This window comes from Populus nigra, chromosome 7 (assembly GCF_951802175.1).
Source record: "Populus nigra chromosome 7, ddPopNigr1.1, whole genome shotgun sequence".
In the NCBI taxonomy this organism is placed as follows: Eukaryota; Viridiplantae; Streptophyta; class Magnoliopsida; order Malpighiales; family Salicaceae; genus Populus; species Populus nigra.
The window spans coordinates 7,274,248-7,293,738 of NC_084858.1; the positions used below are offsets into that span (position 1 = coordinate 7,274,248).

General features: G+C 37.8%; 2 protein-coding genes across 3 annotated transcripts; both read left to right on the forward strand.

Annotated features, from left to right (window-relative positions):
* The first annotated feature begins 491 nt into the window (after positions 1 to 491).
* On the forward strand, positions 492 to 15,060 carry LOC133699891 (kinesin-like protein KIN-12D). The gene is made up of 38 exons (XM_062123398.1): positions 492 to 626; positions 725 to 1,346; positions 1,675 to 1,830; positions 1,921 to 2,004; positions 2,700 to 2,819; positions 2,959 to 3,072; positions 3,154 to 3,246; positions 3,335 to 3,495; positions 3,590 to 3,664; positions 3,783 to 3,870; positions 3,956 to 4,014; positions 4,113 to 4,176; positions 4,263 to 4,328; positions 4,420 to 4,605; positions 4,918 to 5,022; positions 5,107 to 5,342; positions 5,422 to 5,491; positions 5,586 to 5,651; positions 5,802 to 5,846; positions 5,932 to 6,011; positions 6,136 to 6,217; positions 6,444 to 8,144; positions 8,258 to 8,662; positions 8,971 to 11,649; positions 11,738 to 11,845; positions 11,921 to 12,042; positions 12,136 to 12,223; positions 12,328 to 12,402; positions 12,484 to 12,726; positions 12,810 to 12,908; positions 13,138 to 13,212; positions 13,285 to 13,343; positions 13,449 to 13,560; positions 13,680 to 13,790; positions 13,918 to 14,088; positions 14,177 to 14,242; positions 14,328 to 14,447; positions 14,595 to 15,060. The coding sequence occupies exons 2-38, from the start codon at positions 726 to 728 to the stop codon at positions 14,727 to 14,729; spliced, it is 8,940 nt and encodes a 2,979-aa protein (XP_061979382.1). The 5' UTR covers positions 492 to 626; position 725; the 3' UTR covers positions 14,730 to 15,060.
* A 446-nt stretch (positions 15,061 to 15,506) lies between these two features.
* Positions 15,507 to 19,419, forward strand: LOC133699892 (probable N-acetyl-gamma-glutamyl-phosphate reductase, chloroplastic). 2 transcript variants are annotated; one of them, XM_062123401.1, is made up of 15 exons: positions 15,507 to 15,661; positions 15,740 to 15,800; positions 15,927 to 16,094; positions 16,175 to 16,285; positions 16,527 to 16,613; positions 16,761 to 16,811; positions 16,934 to 17,005; positions 17,161 to 17,280; positions 17,450 to 17,510; positions 17,626 to 17,706; positions 17,852 to 17,931; positions 18,014 to 18,103; positions 18,368 to 18,496; positions 18,601 to 18,737; positions 19,167 to 19,419. In XM_062123401.1, exons 2-14 carry the CDS (start codon positions 15,762 to 15,764, stop codon positions 18,706 to 18,708), a joined length of 1,197 nt encoding a protein of 398 aa, XP_061979385.1. In that variant the 5' UTR covers positions 15,507 to 15,661; positions 15,740 to 15,761; the 3' UTR covers positions 18,709 to 18,737; positions 19,167 to 19,419. The 2 variants fall into 2 exon arrangements, with proteins under 2 accessions (XP_061979385.1, XP_061979383.1); XM_062123399.1 differs by having other exon boundaries at positions 19,176 to 19,419.
* The last annotated feature ends 72 nt before the right edge of the window (positions 19,420 to 19,491 follow it).

Genomic DNA, 19,491 nt, shown 5'->3' on the forward strand with positions numbered 1-19,491 from the left:
GGACATTGACCACAACATTGATAAGAGAAACACGTCAATTTAGTGACCAAGAATTGTGAAGGGAGCTGGTACTAACGAGGAGCTCAGTCAAGAGTTTTTATCATTGAAGGATTTTCAACAATGGATGATCCAAAAAAATCCACCCAGTGAAGTGAAAGGGATTCTGGGATCCGATCACATGGCCATAGATCTCTAAACCGAGGGAGCTTTGGCTCTAAATAATAGATCTACACTTGACAAAGCAACCTCCGAGCAGCCAGCCTCCTATGAAACAGCTCCCTAGATAGCCGTTGAAATTTGAAACACAGACACAATAATTGTAATGCCCTTTAACGATTCCCTTTGACCAAAACGCCCCTCCCATTTCAAATCCCAAAACCGCGATAACCCTCATTTTTCAAATCTCCATTCAATCTCCACCGTCCATCAACTTACCCCTACCACAGACAAAACCCCAGTTTAAACTCCACTTAAAAATAGAATTCAATTCACTTCCAATTCAAATCCGAAAAAAGTAGAGAGAGAGAGAGAGAGAGAGAGAGAGAGATGTTTGCTTGAGAATCAAATAATTCCAGTTTTGTTTATAATTTTAAGCTGAGTCGAAATCTACAGGTTCTGTTTTTCAGGTAATTCAACTCAATTACTGCTACTACTGAGCTTTCTTATTCTTTATAAATCTCTCCTAATCACTAACGATCTCTGAATTTCTCGATTTTGTTCTTAGGATGTTGAGAGATTTCAAGTTTCTTCGACGCAATGTGAAGAACAATGAAGAAACTGAGAATGTACCTGTAAACCCTAGAGATTCGTTAGCGAGTCAATCAAGCACTGACTCAACTAGGCCACCGTTGAATACAATTCAGGACCCAGCTCCAAACCCTAACCCTAGACATGATAAAACTCCAAACAAGCCCAAAGTTAGAAACTTTGAGCCTCTCCGTACACCAGATAAGGTGTCCAAGTATCGATTCGGATGGGCTCAGAGAAATGAGTCCGGTGGCAGTAGTGTGATAAGTAATGAGTCGAGGGACGAGGTGAGGACTGATTTTAGGGATTTGAGCAAGGGAGGTGGTGGATTTGGGGCTGTAGGGCCTAATGTGACCCCAAGGGGGAATAAGAGGGCCAATTCAGAGAGTAATTCGACGCAAAGTACGCCCTCCAAGAGTGTTGTTTCAAAGCCGCCTGTGAATTCGGGGTTTAGGGGGAAAGGAGGGAGTTTTTCTGCATTGTATAGAGGTCTTCCGGTTTCGGCTGGTTTGGGGGGGACTACGGTTGTTAATAGTGTTGAAGTGCCTCATTTTGATCTTAAGGAGGATCCATCATTCTGGATGGAGCATAATGTACAGGTAGTTTGTGGGGCTCTTTTTTCAGGTTTCATTTTGAATAGTATTTAATTTGTCTTGGTGTGGTTTAATAGATAATTTTGTAAAAGAGTAATGAGATGATTCTTTTTTATTATTTTTTTTGTGAACAATGAGAAACATTTCTAAATGGGTGTCAATCTGTAGAAAGGTTTGAATTTTGGCGTGTTTTAGTATTTAAAGAAGTTTAATATTGAACAATGTTTCAAACGAATGAGTGCTTCTCTAGTAATGTTGATGCTAACGTTCTTTCTTGTTTGTTTTGCGGATGAGTGCTTTTCTAGTTGTGTTGATGCTTGATGAAATTATGTAGGTCCTTATACGTGTACGTCCTCTCAATAGCATGGAGAGGAGTATGCATGGTTACAACAGGTGCTTGAAGCAAGAAAGTGCTCAGAGCATCACTTGGATTGGTCAACCAGAAACTCGATTCACATTTGACCACGTAGCATGTGAAACAGTTGACCAGGTCTGGTTACATGGAAGAAAATAATTACTTTTACAATAAGCCATGCCTTTTATTTTGCAAGTAAACAATGTTTTAAACTTAAATATGCAGGAAATGCTTTTCAGAATGGCTGGTCTTCCTATGGTAGAGAATTGCTTGTCTGGTTACAATAGCTGTATGTTTGCCTATGGCCAGGTAATTTTGGTAGTATATATTGCTTTTACAGATGGTTCTGCTTTGTGAAGTAGCTTCTACTAAGTTAAGCGTTCATGGTTTCATATAGGCATGGTATCATGGATAATAAAGCTTGAATGCTATCCTGTTTTCTGCTTCATTTGACTTATTGTCATCTTAGAGTAACTCCTATAACTGGTACTGTTTTTTTGTTCTCATTGGTGTTTTATGTATACAAATGTCATCATTATTTGATATCCTGTGTTGAGAACATGTACCTCACACACAGATACGTTTTCATGCAAGCTCACTGGCTGGGATAAGTATCAATATAATGGGATTCAGGGAGGTCTAAGATTTCTTACCCTTTGTGTCCCATGTTTTATATGGTATACATGGAGAGGGGATCATCACTTTGCTCTTTTCCTTAGAAGCAACTTAGAAACTATTACAAGGAACTTGCTTTTTTGAAATATTGATTGAAACACTCCTCACCAAGTGATGAGAGGATTGTGCTTCAGTAGGTGCTCTACCAAATACAAAACTCCAGACATAGAAGCTGAATGTTCCAGACTTCCAGTGTTCTTTGAAATATTGTGAATCAGAGAATTGTTTCCATGCAAGTAAAACAACCTGAAATCAATGATATACCTGACATCCTGTCCTGCATAACTATAATTTAAAATAATTTAATAACAGTGTGTTTGATAATGCAGACAGGAAGTGGGAAGACGTATACAATGCTTGGTGAAATTGATGGTCTAGAAGTGAAGCCTAGCCCGAATCGAGGAATGACACCGCGGATATTTGAATTCTTGTTTGCAAGGATACAAGCAGTAATTTCCATGCCCTACCATTTAGCTTTTCTTCTGTGCATATCATATAAATATATTTTAATACATGCTCCAATTACGAAACAACCAGCGCGATTTTTACAGCTTATCGCATTTTTATTCTTCATCTTTATCTTTGCAGGAAGAGGAAAGTCGCAAGGATGAAAGGCTAAAATACAATTGCAAGTGCTCATTCTTAGAGATTTACAACGAACAAATTACAGACCTCCTTGATCCCTCATCTACCAATTTGCTTGTAAGTTTGGTTCTTTTTCCAGTGAATTTGCTTTGGATCATTTTGAGATTAATTTTAAGTATGTCATTTCTCTGCTCGTAGTTGCGAGAGGATGTCAAGAAGGGTGTCTATGTAGAAAATCTTTCAGAATTTGAGGTTCAAACTGTGAGCGATATTTTGAAGCTTTTGACTCAGGTTACAATCCTTGTTTGTTATTTGTTCAAACTCTCTACCCTTGGTCTGCACACATGTTTGCTTTAATGTGATAGCTTGTTCCCTGTAGGGTTCCTTGAATAGGAAAGTTGCAGCAACAAATATGAACCGAGAGAGCAGCCGCTCACATAGTGTATTTACATGTGTAATTGAGAGCAGGTGGGAGAAGGATTCCACAACTAACCTAAGGTTTGCAAGACTAAACCTAGTTGATCTTGCTGGTTCAGAAAGGTGAGCACATTTCTTTCAAAGTTTGTTAAAATATATACTCGCTGCACTTGCTTAGTGTTATTATGTAACATGATGTTATAATTATCAATTACAGGCAGAAGAGTTCAGGAGCTGAGGGCGAGCGTTTGAAGGAAGCTGCAAACATTAATAAATCATTGTCCACATTGGGGTAATACAAGCTTTACCAAATTTGACGAGCACCTATCCATCATATTTTATTATTTTGATTGTTCTGTTTACTGCTTCTGTCAACATAATTGGTGCTTTCTGTACACTGGTATTTGCAGTCATGTAATTATGATTCTACTGGATGTGGTCCATGGGAGGGCAAGACATGTCCCTTATAGGGATTCGAGATTGACCTTCCTTCTTCAGGTCATTGCTGCCTCCATTTTCTGGTCTCCACTGTTGTTTATGTCTTCTACCCATGATAACATGATTGTTTCTATCGGCAATGCAGGACTCACTTGGAGGAAACTCAAAAACAATGATCATTGCTAATGTTAGCCCTTCTATCTGGTTAGTTCATGCATATGTTACTGCTTGCTAGTATTTGATGCATTGGGCACCAACAGAGCTTATCATTTATCCATCTCTTACAGTCTTGCCTTATACAGCTGTGCAGCTGAAACGCTTAATACACTGAAATTTGCTCAGCGAGCAAAACTTATTCAAAACAATGTAAGTAAGCTTGTTTCCATGACAAACTTCTGTTTCTACGAGGAATCAACCAGCTTGACAAATTTATGGCTTTTTTCACGGTGTAGGCTGTGGTTAATGAAGATTCCAGTGGAGATGTCATTGCACTTCAGCATCAGATACGGCTTCTAAAGGTGTGATTCTGAATTTTACAATATTTCTTTATTAAGAAAGTTACCATCCACAATTTTTGTAACTGAAGACCCTGGATCATTTTTGTGATAGGAGGAGCTCTCTTTCCTAAAACGTCAGAATGTCTCCAGGTCATTGTCATTTGGTTCAACTGGAAAAGATACAATGCAAGAGCAAGATACAGCTTCCACGGAAATCATGCATGACATGGATCAACAGCATGCTGATGATTTGCGTGGAGTTGGAGGCAAAGGCATTGTTAGAATGTCTACTAAGCAGGTAACTAGGTGACTTTTCATTATGGTAATTTAATAATAATAATACTGTGTATCTGAATGGAATTGGGTTGCTTTATTTATGACACAGGATGAATATACATGTGAATGCTTTATGTTCCATTTGTTGTTTAATTAATTAACTATATCACCAGGCATCGTTATGCCTGCTCTTTGATTATTGTTAACAGCTTTCCATTGCATCCATGCTAAGTTTTTTTTAAATGCAGTAACTGAGATGCTATTCCTGAATTTCCCCTACATTAATAGTAAGATTCAGTGAAAATTTATTGTATTGAAAATGGTGTTGAAACAGTTGAAGTCGTTGGAGACAACTCTTGCTGGCGCTTTGAGAAGAGAGCAGATGGCAGAGACTTCCATCAAGAAACTTGAAGCTGAGATTGAGCAACTGAATCGTTTGGTAGTTCTTTACAAATGATGTAGAGGTGTTTCTTTGTCTTCTTAAAAAATGCAGCTCAATTATCTAATGCTAACTGTATCTCAGGTTCGTCAAAGAGAAGAAGATACCAGGAGCACTAAAATGATGCTCAGATTTCGAGAAGACAAGATTCAGAGAATGGAGTCACTGGTTGGTGGCTTGTTACCTCCTGACACTTATTTGCTGGAAGAGAACCAAGCACTCTCTGAAGAGATTCAGTTGATTCAAGCTAAAGTGGACAAAAATCCTGAAGTGACTCGCTTCGCACTGGAGAACATAAGGCTGTTGGACCAACTCAGAAGGTAATTTTTGTTGTTTATCAGAACATAATCTTAAAAAGATGCACCGATTTTTACTATTTATTCACTTTGGTGTTTATAGATTTCAAGAATTCTATGAAGAAGGGGAGAGGGAGATCCTCCTGGAAGAAGTATCTAAACTGCGAGAACAGGTTTTCATGGAGTTAGAAAATTCAAGCAAAATACATTTTTATTTTTGTTTATTTGTTTGTAACCCGAGTGATTATTAAAAATCATATGTTGCAGCTTCTTCAATTTCTTGACGGGAAATTTATGATGCAAAATCTTCCAAATGCAAATAGCCAACCTCAGGTTTGCCTGATTCACTACATTCTTCAGTCTTCCTACCCTTTCCTTGTCTCTGTAGGGCAACACTTTGTCCATGTTAAGTTGTCTTAAGCTCTTTATTTTCACAACATGATGATGTAAACTATTTTCTTTATTTTTCCTTTATCAAAACAGGAAGCTATGCGCACCAACAAGGAAAATGATTCTCTGCATCTAGAGGTTGCTTTGCACTGTCTTGACATGAACTACACCTTTCTTCTTGAAATTCATCCATTTCTGTGACATTTACTTTTAATTGTTTCAGTTGAAGAACACCCTCAATGAATTAGACAAGTGCAGGTGTAATCTAAATTCTTGCTTAGAGGAAAACCAAAAATTAAGCAGGTCAGGAATTCTAACGCTGATTGTAGGCCTTCAAGAAGTCCTGTTTGAAATTCATTAAAATTTGTAATTGCACCCACCCAGAATCCATTAATTAATGCAGCCTATTTATCTCCATCTTTTGCAGGGAAATTAATGATTTACAGTATATGCTAGACAACCTCAAATCTGTAACCCATGACCGAGATGGTGACATTAAAATGTTAAAGGTACTTTGAGCCTTTAGAATTGCTACTCATCTTTCCACTTACCATGTATGCTGGGAAAGGCACAATGCCTATGGCCTTACTGGATGGATCACCGTGTTTCACCAGCAATTTCCAGCAGATGCATGTTTGCATAACTCTTGTCCTTCATTCTCACTTATCCATCTTTATCATGTGGCATGCAATTCCATCAAGTGTAACGATGACTGATAATAAACCTGATTTTCAGAATTTCTCAGGAGCTCCAACTTCTGAAACTGTCATGCGTGATGGAGTTCAGTGTAAGTTGGAAAGCATGGAAGCTGCTCCAGAAATGATGAAACATGCAGAAGATGTCTTGGATTTGCAGCTCGAACTTGATATATTGAAGATTATTCTCAAAGAAGAGAGATCTTCTCATGAAGAAATAAAAGAAAGGTCATTGTGCTCAACCAGAGATCTTGAACTGGCAAAAGTACAACTTAACTTTGTAACCAAACAATTTGAAGATGCCACTTGTGAACTGAAGGAGGTGAAGTTAGTTGTTGAAGCTCTTGAGTCCCAGCAAATACTAGCAATCAATGAGATGGAAGACCTGAGGAAAAGTAAGATTCACTATGCAAAGCTTTTGGGTGAAAAGGAGCTTCAAATGATGGTTCTGAAGGAGCAAATTTCTGAAAAGGAGTTAAGAGATCTCCCTTCCAAGCATTCAGGGGGTGAGGACTCAATTTTACAGAAGAAGTTGAAGATGATGCAAGATTCTCTTGAGAAGGCCAAAAGATTGAATGTTTTATACCAAAATGATCATGCATTTCAGGCATCTAATGAAGAAGAAATGGACGAAGTTCGTCAGCAGGCTGAAGCTGAAACTGCTGAAGTTATTGTCTGCATGCAAGAAGAGCTTTCCATTCTTCAGAATCAGGTCCATGATTGCCACTTGAAAGAGATGGAGACTAAAAACATGGTGATGCTCTTGGAAACTGAATTGAAAGAGTTGCGGGAAAAGCTATATGTTTTAAATGAAGAAAACAGGGGGCTGAACGAAATGCTTGAGGGCAAAGATGGGGAACTGAAAAACTTATCTGAAGAATGGGAATTTCTAGCTTGTGAGGTTGAAGCAATTCTTGCTGATGGACAAGAGGCAATCATGGATGCCGCTGATCAGGTTGACCTTATTTCTAGTTCCTTCCCTGAGAAGAGGATCTGGATCTCTGAACAAGTTGGCAGGTTGATTAGAACCATCTCTGAGAAGGAATTACTGATTGAGGAGCTTGGAAAATGTCTAGAGGATGCTAACGATAAACAAAATGATGTGGAATGCATGCTTAATTCTCTGAGAGGGGCAGCACTGGTAATGAATGAAGCAAACCAGCAGGAGTGCAATGAAAAGGAGGAAGAAATTCTCTTCTTGAATTCTCAGTTGGCAGCAAAAACATCTGCCATTGCAGAGCAGGAGAATAAAGTGAAGGTAGCAGAACTTCATGCCAGAAAAGCTTCAGATTGTGCAACGGTTGCTTTTGTAGTTGTGAATAGATTATCAGAAGTGAATCTCAACAATCTCCATGAATTAGCGTATAAGAACATGCAACTTAGTGAATCAGCGGCAATTAGCCAAAGGAAGGAAGCTCTTCTGAATGACCAAGCAACTGCTATCAAAGAAGCAGAGGAACAGATTCAGTTTTTGAAAATGGAAGTAGCAGAGTTGAAGGAGACATGTGCTCAACTTCAACAGAGACTTTCTGAGGAGGAGAAACATGCACGTGCCATGGAAGAAAAGCTGGAAGAAATTGAAGAGAGTGACATTTTGAACACAAGGGAGAAATTGGCTGAGCTGAAAACTGGTGTGTCCTCCATCAGGTCATGCATGGCTACCCATGGAAAGTATGATCGGAGTCCTGAAATGAATGAAAGACAAAGGGATGGCACAAGTAATAATGGTGGCAGTGGATGGGTAAGATAACTCCTGCTCTCTGGTTGACATATAACGTTTTAATTTAATTTTATGTTAAGTAGCCTCTAATAGGTATTTGGTTTAGTAATTGCTATACCTTGATATTGTTGCAGACAGATGCTGGAGAGGGGATGAGAATTGATGTCTCTGAGAGTTCTTCTACAATAGGAAAGAGATCATTGGGCACTTCATGTGGTAGGAAAGATGAGGTTCTCAGAACTCCCAAGGATGTCACCATTATTCTTCTCAAAGGGGAAATAGAGTTTGCTCTTGAAAGCTTGAAAGAGGTTAAAAGGGAGATGGCTAAATTACATGCCGAGAAAGAAGAAATCTGGATGTCTGAGAAACAGAGTCAGGAAAGCATGAAATGTTTCACAACTCAGATACTCGCGCTTCAGGAAGTTTTTAATAACTTTGAAACACAATTTGAAACGAAGATACAAACTGTTAATGATAAGCTACAAGCATTTGAACAAATCATCCAAGAAGCTGGGATTTGCTGGTGCCAAACCAAAGAGGTGACCTGCTAGATTTTCTACAGTATTCTCTCTGTTTTATTTTTCTGTAACTCATTACTGGCTTGGGATTCCTCAAGACAAGCATGTGGTATCTTTCTTAAAATTTGTATATTACGGACTCTTTCGTAAAATGAAAATCAAAATTGCCTGCAATGATAACCCAAACTAAATCATCCTGAGCAATTCATTTTTCATCCCATTGCCTTTATTTTGGTTTTCCCAGTTGTTTGCAGATAGATTATATTTACAGCATTTATTTATTTCACTCCCATATACTAAATCATTTTTTTCCAATAATTTTTTTATAGTTCCTTGAAATGGAGGTTGGTGACGCAAAGATAGTTGCAGTTCAGAAAATGGCGGAGGCTTCTTGTATTTATGCCAAATTCGAAGAGGCCCAAGATACGATGAAAGAAGCTGATATAATGATCAATGAACTGATGATAGCCAATGAAGCAATGAAGCTTGATATGGAAAGGATGAAACAAATTGAAGTTAAATTAACCAGTGAAAGGGATATGCTTGATAATGAAGTTCAGAGCTTGCAATCTCTGAATGGACTCAAGGATCAACAATTTGAAGATCTTGAAATGCAGTTTGGCTCAGACTTAATGGAAACAAGAGATCTGGTTGTGCAGCTGGAGGGTGTCATTTCACAGGTTCAGATCTCTTTCGAAAATTTTTTGTCTATGTTGTGTGAGTTCCACAGCTTGAAGGCACTGGTTTTAGACTCTGGAAAATTGGTGCGGTCATGGCTTGAAGATGTCTGGTCTGAGATAATAGTAAAGGATTCTGCTGTCTCAGTACTACATCTCTGTCACATGGGCATTTTGTTAGAAACAGTAACAGGTCTGAATGCAGAAAATGGTTTGCTTCAACACGGCTTGTCTGAATCAGACTCGCTTATAACTGATCTCAGAGAGCGTAATTCCAAAACAAGTAGAGAGCTTCAAACATGCAGAACCCTGAAGGGGAAACTGCTAGTTGACATCAAGAACAGTTTTTTTCGGATCTTGAGGAAAGAAGAGGAAACAGAGAGGTTTGGGCTTAAGTTAACATCTTTTGAGAAAAAGATCTCTGATATACAGCTTCAAGAGGAGTTGATGTTACAGAGGTCCAATTACATGGGTTCTCAGCTTGCTGTTCTAATGAAGGAGTTGGACTCAACTAACACAAATGCTGTAGAATCCCTTTTCAATCAAGAGAAAATGCTGGAAGATGAAAAGGAACTTCGGAATTCTCAAACTGAGCTTTTTATGATGGATTTGTGCTCAAAAGACATCGAATCATTCATCTTAGCATCACAGCTTGAAGAGATGCGTCTCAGAGAAGTAGCAGCGGAGAGAGAGCACCTCAATTGTTGCTCTATCTTGGAGAATTTAAAGAATGAAGTAATTTTTTCCAAAATTGACAGTGAGTTGAAGGAACATCTATTAGTGGCCAAGGAAGCAGATGTTGCTTTTCTGCAAAGAAAAGTTAAAGAGGCAAATAGGGAGGTGCAGGATCTATTATCAAGTCTGAAGGATGTTGCGTGTTCCAATGATAAGTTGAGAAGCGAACTTGGTGAAGTCATGACAACTAGGATGAGATTGTTAAGCCTGATTCAAGAACTTGAAGCCGAGTGTGATAAACTGCAAAAGAATTTGAAGAGTAAGGAATCAGATTTGGAAAAGTCTTCCAGTCACATTGATGTTATCAGCCAACAAAAGCAAGACTTGCAGAAGAGCATTTGCCAATTGGAAACAGCATCAAGCAAACTACAAACTGAGCTGGAATTGAAAGATTCAGAGCTCAGAAGATTGAATTGGTTGGAAGAGGAAAACAAGTCTCTAAAGGATGAGGTCTCAAATTTGAAGACTGAAAAGAGCTTGGTTCTACAAGACTTGGAGAAAAAGAAATCTGAAGTTGAATCATCTCTAAGCCAGGTTGATATGGAGAATGATAGGCAGCAGGACAAAATTCTCTCTTTGGAGAGTGTCATTGCCAGTCTACAGACTGATCTGGAGATGAAAAGTGCCGAGGTAAATGAACTCCAGAATTCTCAATCTGTTGCTAAAGCTGATATGTGCTTAAAAAACCAAGATTTGCAAACTTTTGTCTGCAAATTAAATGCATTGAAGGATGAGAACATTCTTTTGAGGAGTGAAATTAGGTCTCACAAGAAAGTTTTGCATGAAGTCCTCACCAAGTCAGCTTTGAACACAGCAAAGTATGTTGCATCAATGGAAAGTGTACACTCAATCAGTCACAAGTTATTTAACGGAATGGAGAAAGAGTGCTATATGCTTGCAGAAAAAATGTTTCACGAGATTTGTGAAAATATAGAAGGGATGTCTGAGTTCATAAAAGAGATTGAATGCTTGGAAAGTTGCACTGCAGATCTGGTCTCTGACAACATGAGCCTCCAGGCTGAGCTATTGAGGAAGGATGATATTCTAAAAGGACTGTCATTTGATATGAGCCTGTTGCAGGAGTCAGCATCTAATACTAAGGATCAAAAGGATAAGCTGAAGGAAGTGATGGCTTCTATGGAGGCTCTAGAAGATGAGCTGGTTGTCAAATCAAGTGAGCTTGAACAGACTGTTGCTCATAGTCAGTTGCTTGAAGCTCAGCTCATGGAGAAGATAGATGCAGTGTCTAATCTTGAGTCTGATATTGCTAAGGGACACTTGTCCCTAGAAAGTCTTTCTTGTGAAAATCTGGATCTGAGAGCCCAAATTCAAGAAGCCTTGGCTGCAAAATGTTCTCTTGAGGAGGAGTTAACTGAGAAAAGGAGTTTGACAGAGAGCTTAGAGACAGAACTCTCACAAATGGGTGATGCTCTTGGAGAAATGAGTGATACAATTGAATCTTTAAGGAGTCATCTGAGTGAACTTACTAGCGAGAGGGATCAGCTCCAACTGAAGATGCATAGTTTAGAAGATAAGCTACAAAGAACAGAGGCTTGGGCTGAAGAAACTGAAGCTATTGCAGAAGAGGCCCAACAGGTGCATTGAACTTTTATATATATGCTAAATAATAATTATTTACACCTATTTTATGTTTCCTGATCTTGTGCTGTTAACTTGTTGACAGACTGCTGAATCCAGAAAGATCTATGCTGAAGAAAAAGAAGCAGAGGTAAAGCTACTTGAGAGATCTGTTGAAGGGCTAGAGTGCACAATTAATGTTCTTGAAAACAAGGTTAGTTTTCTAATCTATTATTGAGTTAAAGGAGTTTAAAATTTCAAAATCAGCATCTTATTTACTGTTTGTCAGGTTGATATTCTTAAAGGAGAAGCAGAACGACAAAGATTGCAGAGAGAAGAACTTGAAGACGAGCTTCATTCTGTGAAATATCAGATGCAGAATGTTGAAAATGTTGACTCTGGCATTAAAAGGTTTTTTTTCTTTTATCAGATTCCTCTGTATGTTTGCTTTTTAGATACTATGATGTTTCAAATTATCAAAACATGGTTGTCTTTCACCTGCAGGCATTTGGAAGAGAAGGAAAGAGGCCTAGAAGAAGCACTGAAGCATATACAGATCCTTGAAAGCAGTATATCTGACAAGGATGCAGAGGTAGAGTGCTATTATGCTTCATTTTGGTACATTCTTACAAGTGTTTTAAAGTTGTTTGACCTGAGGTTTCAGCATTTGACATTCATTCTCTTACTGTTCAACAGATTTCACAGTTCAAGGCCCATGTCACTGAGCTAAATTTGCATGCAGAAGCACAGGCTAGTGAGTATAAGCAGAAGGTAGGCCAGGGTTTGAAGTTTTTATATAGTTCTTTCTTCCTCTATTTCTTAAAGTTGTATTTTAAGAGATTCTGAAAACAGTTCAAGGCATTGGAAGCCATGGTTGAACAAGTAAAACCTGAGGGCCATATCTCCCATAGCATGAGCTCCTCATCAAACAAATCAGAGAAAAATGCTGCTAAGTCCAGGGGTTCCAGTTCCCCTTTCAAATGCATTGGTCTGGGCTTGGCACAACAAATAAAATCTGAGAAGGATGAGGACCTTGCATCTGCAAGGCTAAGGATTGAAGAGCTGGAATCCTTAGCAGTTAATCGACAGAAAGAGGTAGCCTTTCCTTTCCAAATGTAAATCCAACTCTATATCCATGCCAGATAATGACTCATTTGATAAGCATGATCCTTTTGCAGATATTTGCCTTGAATGCCAGATTGGCTGCTGCTGAGAGCATGACCCATGATGTAATCCGAGATTTACTAGGAGTGAAACTGGATATGACAAATTATGTGGTAAATTTATGTGGTCCCACACTACTCTTTTGCTTAATCATGGTTGTTGGTAATTCGGACCTATAAAGAATTGAGACCATGCATCTCCTCTTTTTTTTTTTTGTCATGTACATGATAATTTCTGATAATGTGCACTGAATAAACATTGGAGAAAAATGAAGCAAAAAGTAAAGAGAAAGGAGTAGTTTCCATGAATGTGTTTGTTCATGTACCTTTGTGTTAATGGCAGTCACTATTGGATGATAAACAAGTGCAGAAGATTGCAGAAAAAGCTCAGCTTGGTACCTTTGAGCCTCATGTAAAGGTATTCTTTGCTTTGGTAATTTACCTTTGAAACCCACATGTTTTCCCTTAATCATTTCCACTTTCCATACAGGATCAGGAAATTATCAAGCTTAAGCAGCAGCTCAATGGGTTTATTGAGGAGAGGCGAGGGTAGGCATCCTTTGCTTCAAAGCTCAAACCTGCCAATATTGGCTGGTACTCTGTACTTAAATCTTTAGCTATTTTATGTATTTTCTTTCACATTTTGTTTTGTAGTTGGCTAGAGGAAATTGATTGTAAACATGCTGAGCTGGTTGCTGCACAAGTAGCATTGGAAAAGCTTCATCAGCGGGATCAGTTACTCAAAACTGAGAATGAAATGTTCAAGGTAAAAGCCCGAAGCCTGTGCCTTGCACTTTTCCTTTCCAGTGGATCAGTTGAGCTATTTCCCCCTCCCCCTCTATTTTTTGTCTCGTGTCTTGTATTTACTTCCTATACTCTGTTCAGATGGAGAATGTAAGTCATAAGAAGAAGGTGATGGAACTTGAGGGGGAGGTAAAGAAGCTGTCTGGCCAGCAAAATATCCAGCAGCGTATACATCATCATGCAAAAATCAAGGCAAGATATTTTCTATAATCTGTTATGTTTACATAGAAAATATGCTGAATTTCAGAGAATTTGGACCTGTTAACTTGTGCAAACATTTTTTATTCATCCAAAGCGGATCCGTGTTCTGGTGTAATAGGAAGAGAACAATTCACTTAAAATTCACAATGAGGACATGAGTGCTAAGCTGCGGCGAGCAGAGATCAATCTTTCACGTATCAAGGAAGAGCTTGCACATCATCGTGCTTCTGTTGGGAAAGGTCCATATATAGATTTTGATGGGGAACAAAGGTTAATGAACCAACTTAAGGTTAGTGGAAGTAGAGAAACAAGTGCTAATAATTTTTAGGTATCGTTAATAACGATGGCCTTTTCAATTGTTAATTGAATCCATACAGGAAACTGAGGATGACAAGGTGCAATTAGCACAAAAGTTACTGGGCTTGTGTACTAGCATTTTGAAGGTATGCGTGTATCCTTGATTAGCCACGTGGTTTTTATTTTCACTCAGAATCGAAGAGATAAATCTCTTTTGATGGAAAATTTCAGGCAGCTGGGATAACAAAACCTGTATCCAGTATAACCCCAACCATCGCTGAGGATGCTCTTGAGCAGCTGAAAAACAGAATCACTTCGCTGGAAAGAGAACTGCAAGATTTGACAGTCAAGGTAAGGAATAAAAAATCAAATAACACTACTGTTTTTTCTCTCTTTCTACATTATGGATTTCTGCGTCTAAACAAGTTCTTAGCAGGGTCAACCGAACAACCCTAAAAGATGATCTCCCATAAACTAACATAGTTCCAAACTCTGCAGGCTAAGATTACCAATGAAAGGATACGATTGTCTGAGCTAAGGCCCCAAACTTCACCAATAAACTCAAGGACAGATGACAACCGTCAAACTCCAAGAAGGGGCCAAGTTCCATTTTTTTCTGCCTTGGACCGATAGCATTAACGATTTTCACTCATGACAGTTATACAGCACTACAAGCCAAGCTCATGCGTGTGTTTTTGCCTGTTATGTTGGTGCCTGTACATATCGATTTTTTTGTTAAGCTTGTATAATCTATTCTTTTGCTGTAAAATTTAAAATGCAGAGAAGGCAAGGTGACCAAAACACAACGTTGTCTCAAAAAATCTGCCTCGTCTTTCACTACTTGCCCCATCTTAATTTTATTTTGATAACAAAACGATCTAGGATCTTTAGCGTTCTTTATTCAATTAAACAACACATGCATCCAATTTTATTTAATTTATTTTTTACTTTTTGTTACTATTAATACCATCGCATATCCACCATGGCTTGGCAGCTTCTCATTAGTTATGCTTTTTGTTCCTGGGAACAGTTGTTAAGGATAATCTTGATAATTACGTTAATCAACCAACATGGGATCTCTGTAATTTATCAGCGATGGTTAAATTAATAAAGGCCAGATGCACCCTAGCATCTTTATACATAACGGAGCTCATTTTATTTTATTTTAAAAAATAGAAAATAATATATCTTTCATAAGCAAATCATGGCTGTTAGAATGTGTTAAATTGGGTTCGGACCTACTTTGGGAACATGGGCTCCTGTAATAAGTGATTTTTTGTCCTGCAGGACAAGCCTAACTGCAGTCACACCTGCTAACCAATTCTTGACCCTAGACAAGGAACAAAATAATTTCAAAGGCGGCTAATTATTAATTGTTTTTTTAATTAATTACATTATATTAATTTTAAAAAACCATTTTTGTTCCAGTTGTCTCTAGGGTTTTTTTTGGCATATTTGGTTCCTTTCTGATAAAAAATAAACCAGTAATTAAATTCCTCCCTCCTTTTATTCTTTTTCCAAAAGCAACCTCAAATTTCCCATCGTCAAAGCATCCAATTCTGAAGGTAAGAAAACCCCTTCATTTCTATTGCTTGTATCTTCTCTAAATATCATTCTCTTATAATGTCAAATTGTGTTTGTAGAATTTCATTCAGAAATTAAATAATGAGCAGTGCAGCTTTCAGTTCTACCTACTTCTTGAAGGTTAGAATTTCATCTTTTCTACTAGAAAGTTTGAAACTTTAATAGAAAGAGAGGCGTTTGCTTGTTGAAAATTAGTAAAGACTGTGACTTTGTATTTCGAGCTATTTTTTTTTTTAATGAATTCAGGGTAGTGAAGTGAAAGTTTCAAGCTTGAAGAGTAAAAATGGAAATTGCAAGCTACGTGTTGGTGGGTCTACTTCTTTGTCCACAAAAAGATTGCAGATTTCAAATGCTAAGCAGGAGAAGGAAGTTCGTGTTGCTCTTCTTGGTGCCAGTGGCTATACTGGTGCAGAGGTTTGTGGTTTTTGTTGCTTTTGTGGGCACTGTTATTCAATTATTGAGAGAGGAGTGAAGTTACTATTTTTTGGTGGCAGATTATTAGACTTCTTGCAAACCATCCATACTTTGGTATTACTGTGATGACTGCTGATAGAAATGCTGGGAAGTCGATGGATTCTGTATTTCCTCATTTAATCACACAAAAGGTATCATCATATACTATTGAGTATTGGGTAAGGTTTTGATTGGATTTTTATCAATGTTTACGTATTAGTTGAGTAAGGTGTTCCTGTGTAGCTCTCTTTATGGTGAAACTGAATCTATTGTTTGATTCTGCTAGAGTTGACCATTGAGTCTCACCAAAAGGGGGAAAATGTTTTGAAATAGTATACTGTCAGCTTTCTCTTTTGCAAGCGATGCTTGAATTGAATCTGTTTTGATTTGCAGGATTTGCCGGTTTTGGTTTCTACCAGCGATGCAGATTTTTCTGATGTTGATGCTGTATTCTGTTGCTTGCCTCATGGAACCACACAGGTACATTTTTTTTTTCATGTAACATATTTTAACCCATTCAACAATTAATTTGAAAGCTTAATGCAGTTTACCTTCAGCATAGGGAATTTCATTTACTGAGTTTCTTTATGTCAACTAGTATTTGATCCATGTGCTCTTTTTTTCCAGGAAATCATCAAAGGTCTTCCCAAGGGATTAAAGATTGTTGATCTTTCAGCGGTATGCTTTGAATGCAAACTTATCAGTTTATGTTTTTGTATATTATCATGTTTAAGGCGTCATGCAGTATTTTGAAAATTTATAATGCGGTAATATCATGTATTATCTTGTTATTCATTTAGGACTTCCGATTACGAAATGTTTCTGAGTATGAAGAATGGTATGGCCAGCCACACAGAGCACCTGATTTGCAGGTAAAGTTCCTGGAATCTTTCTCCTTTCTCAAAACATCAACCTGGCCTCATGAAGGAAGTTTTAGCTGTTTTCTGTGCTTATATTTCAATTATCTTTTGTGGAAGGTTACGTTTATTTTTTACCTTACATTAATGTGTTCTCTTGATGGATTTAGGAAGAAGCTGTTTATGGTTTGACTGAAATTTTGAGAGAGGAAATTAAAAATGCACATCTTGTTGCTAATCCTGGTTGTTATCCAACGTCGATTCAGCTTCCTTTAGTTCCCTTGATAAAGGTATGTGTCTGTTGCAGTTTAATTTCATTTCATCCTGCATGACTGATTAGTTCCATGCATGTTTTTTCAGCAGAAGATCAATTGTCGCTTTACAATTAGTTTCTTTCAAGGTAGCTAGTTTTCTTAAATTAGAGCACACCCTGAACCTCATCATGTTCTGAATTTTCAGGCCAATCTCATTGAACATAAGAATATTATCGTTGATGCAAAATCTGGTGTGAGTGGAGCGGGTAAAAAATTCACAGCATTTTTTTATATCTTGATGCTTGTCTGTAGCAGTAATATGTTTCAATTTCTACTTGCATCAATTTCTTCGGTAGTTTCTGATGTCTGGAAATTGTGCAGGACGTGGTGCTAAGGTGGCAAATTTGTACACTGAATTAACTGAAGGCATCATGTCTTATGGTGTTACAAGGCATCGTCATGGTGGTTATCAATCTCAGAAATTGGATCTTGATCCCTTGTTCTTGCAAATTATTGCCTTGACCATGAAGCAAAAGATATGAATTTCACTTGTTATAGTTGGGTTGTATCATAAGGCAATAATATAGATTCTGGTTTTGAATTGCAGTTCCAGAAATTGAACAGGGGCTATCCGATGCTGCGCATTCTAAAGTAACCATCAGTTTTACTCCACACTTAATGCCAATGGTAACAATTGCCCAAGTGTATTAAAGTAATCTTTGCTTACAAAAGAATCCAGTCCAACATTGTTTATTTTTCTGTTCTTTAGACCCGTGGTATGCAATCAACTATCTATGTGGAAATGGCTTCAGGAGTGACAACCGACAATTTGTACCAGCAATTGAAAGTTTCTTACCAGGTATATATATTTTATAAATATTGTGATAGTTACACACTTTTTCTACTTTATGTACTACGAGACTTTACAAATCAATGATATCACTTGGAATACAATCAATGCTTTGACCTGAAATTTGATTAAGGAATGTGTGTTGCACATTTCTTTAATGGTAAAACTGTGTCAATACTTGAGTCATATAAGATGGAAGTTAGTCCACGATCTGGTTTCTGCTTCACTTTGTCACATTTTAGTCATTCGTTCTTTCTTTAACTTTTATTGCAGGATGAAGAATTTGTAAGATTATTGGAAAAAGGAGCTGTTCCTCGCACTCATGATGTTCGAGGCTCTAATTATTGTTATATAAATGTATTTCCTGACCGAATTCCTGGCAGAGCAATAATCATATCAGTTGTATGTATCATCTCCTTTGCCATTGCACTTGACTTTCTCTATCTTTTCATATACCGGTGTTTTCTTCCCTTCTGACTAGCTTAACTTCTAAAACCTTGGTGCAGATTGATAATCTTGTGAAGGGGGCTTCTGGTCAAGCTCTACAAAATTTAAATATAATGATGGGATTTCCAGAAAACACAGGGCTTGGCTACCTGCCATTGTTTCCTTGAGACTTTTTTACTTTTCTTTGACTGAACATGTAAGCAATTCATCCTCTACTGGGAATAGGCTTTTTGGATGCTCTAATCCATGTTCTTCAAAATATGCTTCTCTTTGATTTAATTCATAGACTATCATTTCTGCTCTCACATCCTCCATACACTCTGTTAGCCTCCCCCATATGTTCTTGTGGATAGCTTCATCACTTTTTGCAGATGAAATAGTTGGTTTTTGTGGTGCATCGCAGCATTGTAGGGATTTCTTTCTATTGTTTCCTTTGCAGCGTATTTATTATTTGATTGACAGCATTGTTATGGTATACTAATATCTAGGATCATTTATTCTTTCACGCTGATTCCATCAAGAGTGAAGATTGAATTTCTAATTGTTAATGCACGTAAGGATGACATGTGACTTTAGAATCATCTGTCGATCTACCGCTCAGTCTGATTTGAACTATTTTCACAAGCTTTTGCAGGTTAGGGTGGAGTGAAATTTTGTCTTTGAGTCTCTACACTCTAGAAGAGCTCAAGAGGAACATGCACTATCAGCTCAATTACTAATAAGATGTCGTCAAGAAATCATAGGTGCAGTTAGATGATGAGATACCGATTCAGTGGAGGTCTAATTGTCCAGGCTGTGCTGGTTCCAATATTTTAACTTGTCAAATTTTCGTGTTGTAATTCTCATTTACAATAAGAATCTGAAACTTTCTTACCAAAGGCCCGATCAGAGACGATTCGAACCTGATTTCAGGATTTTGTTTAAGTTTATGGCAGACGACAAGCACGGTT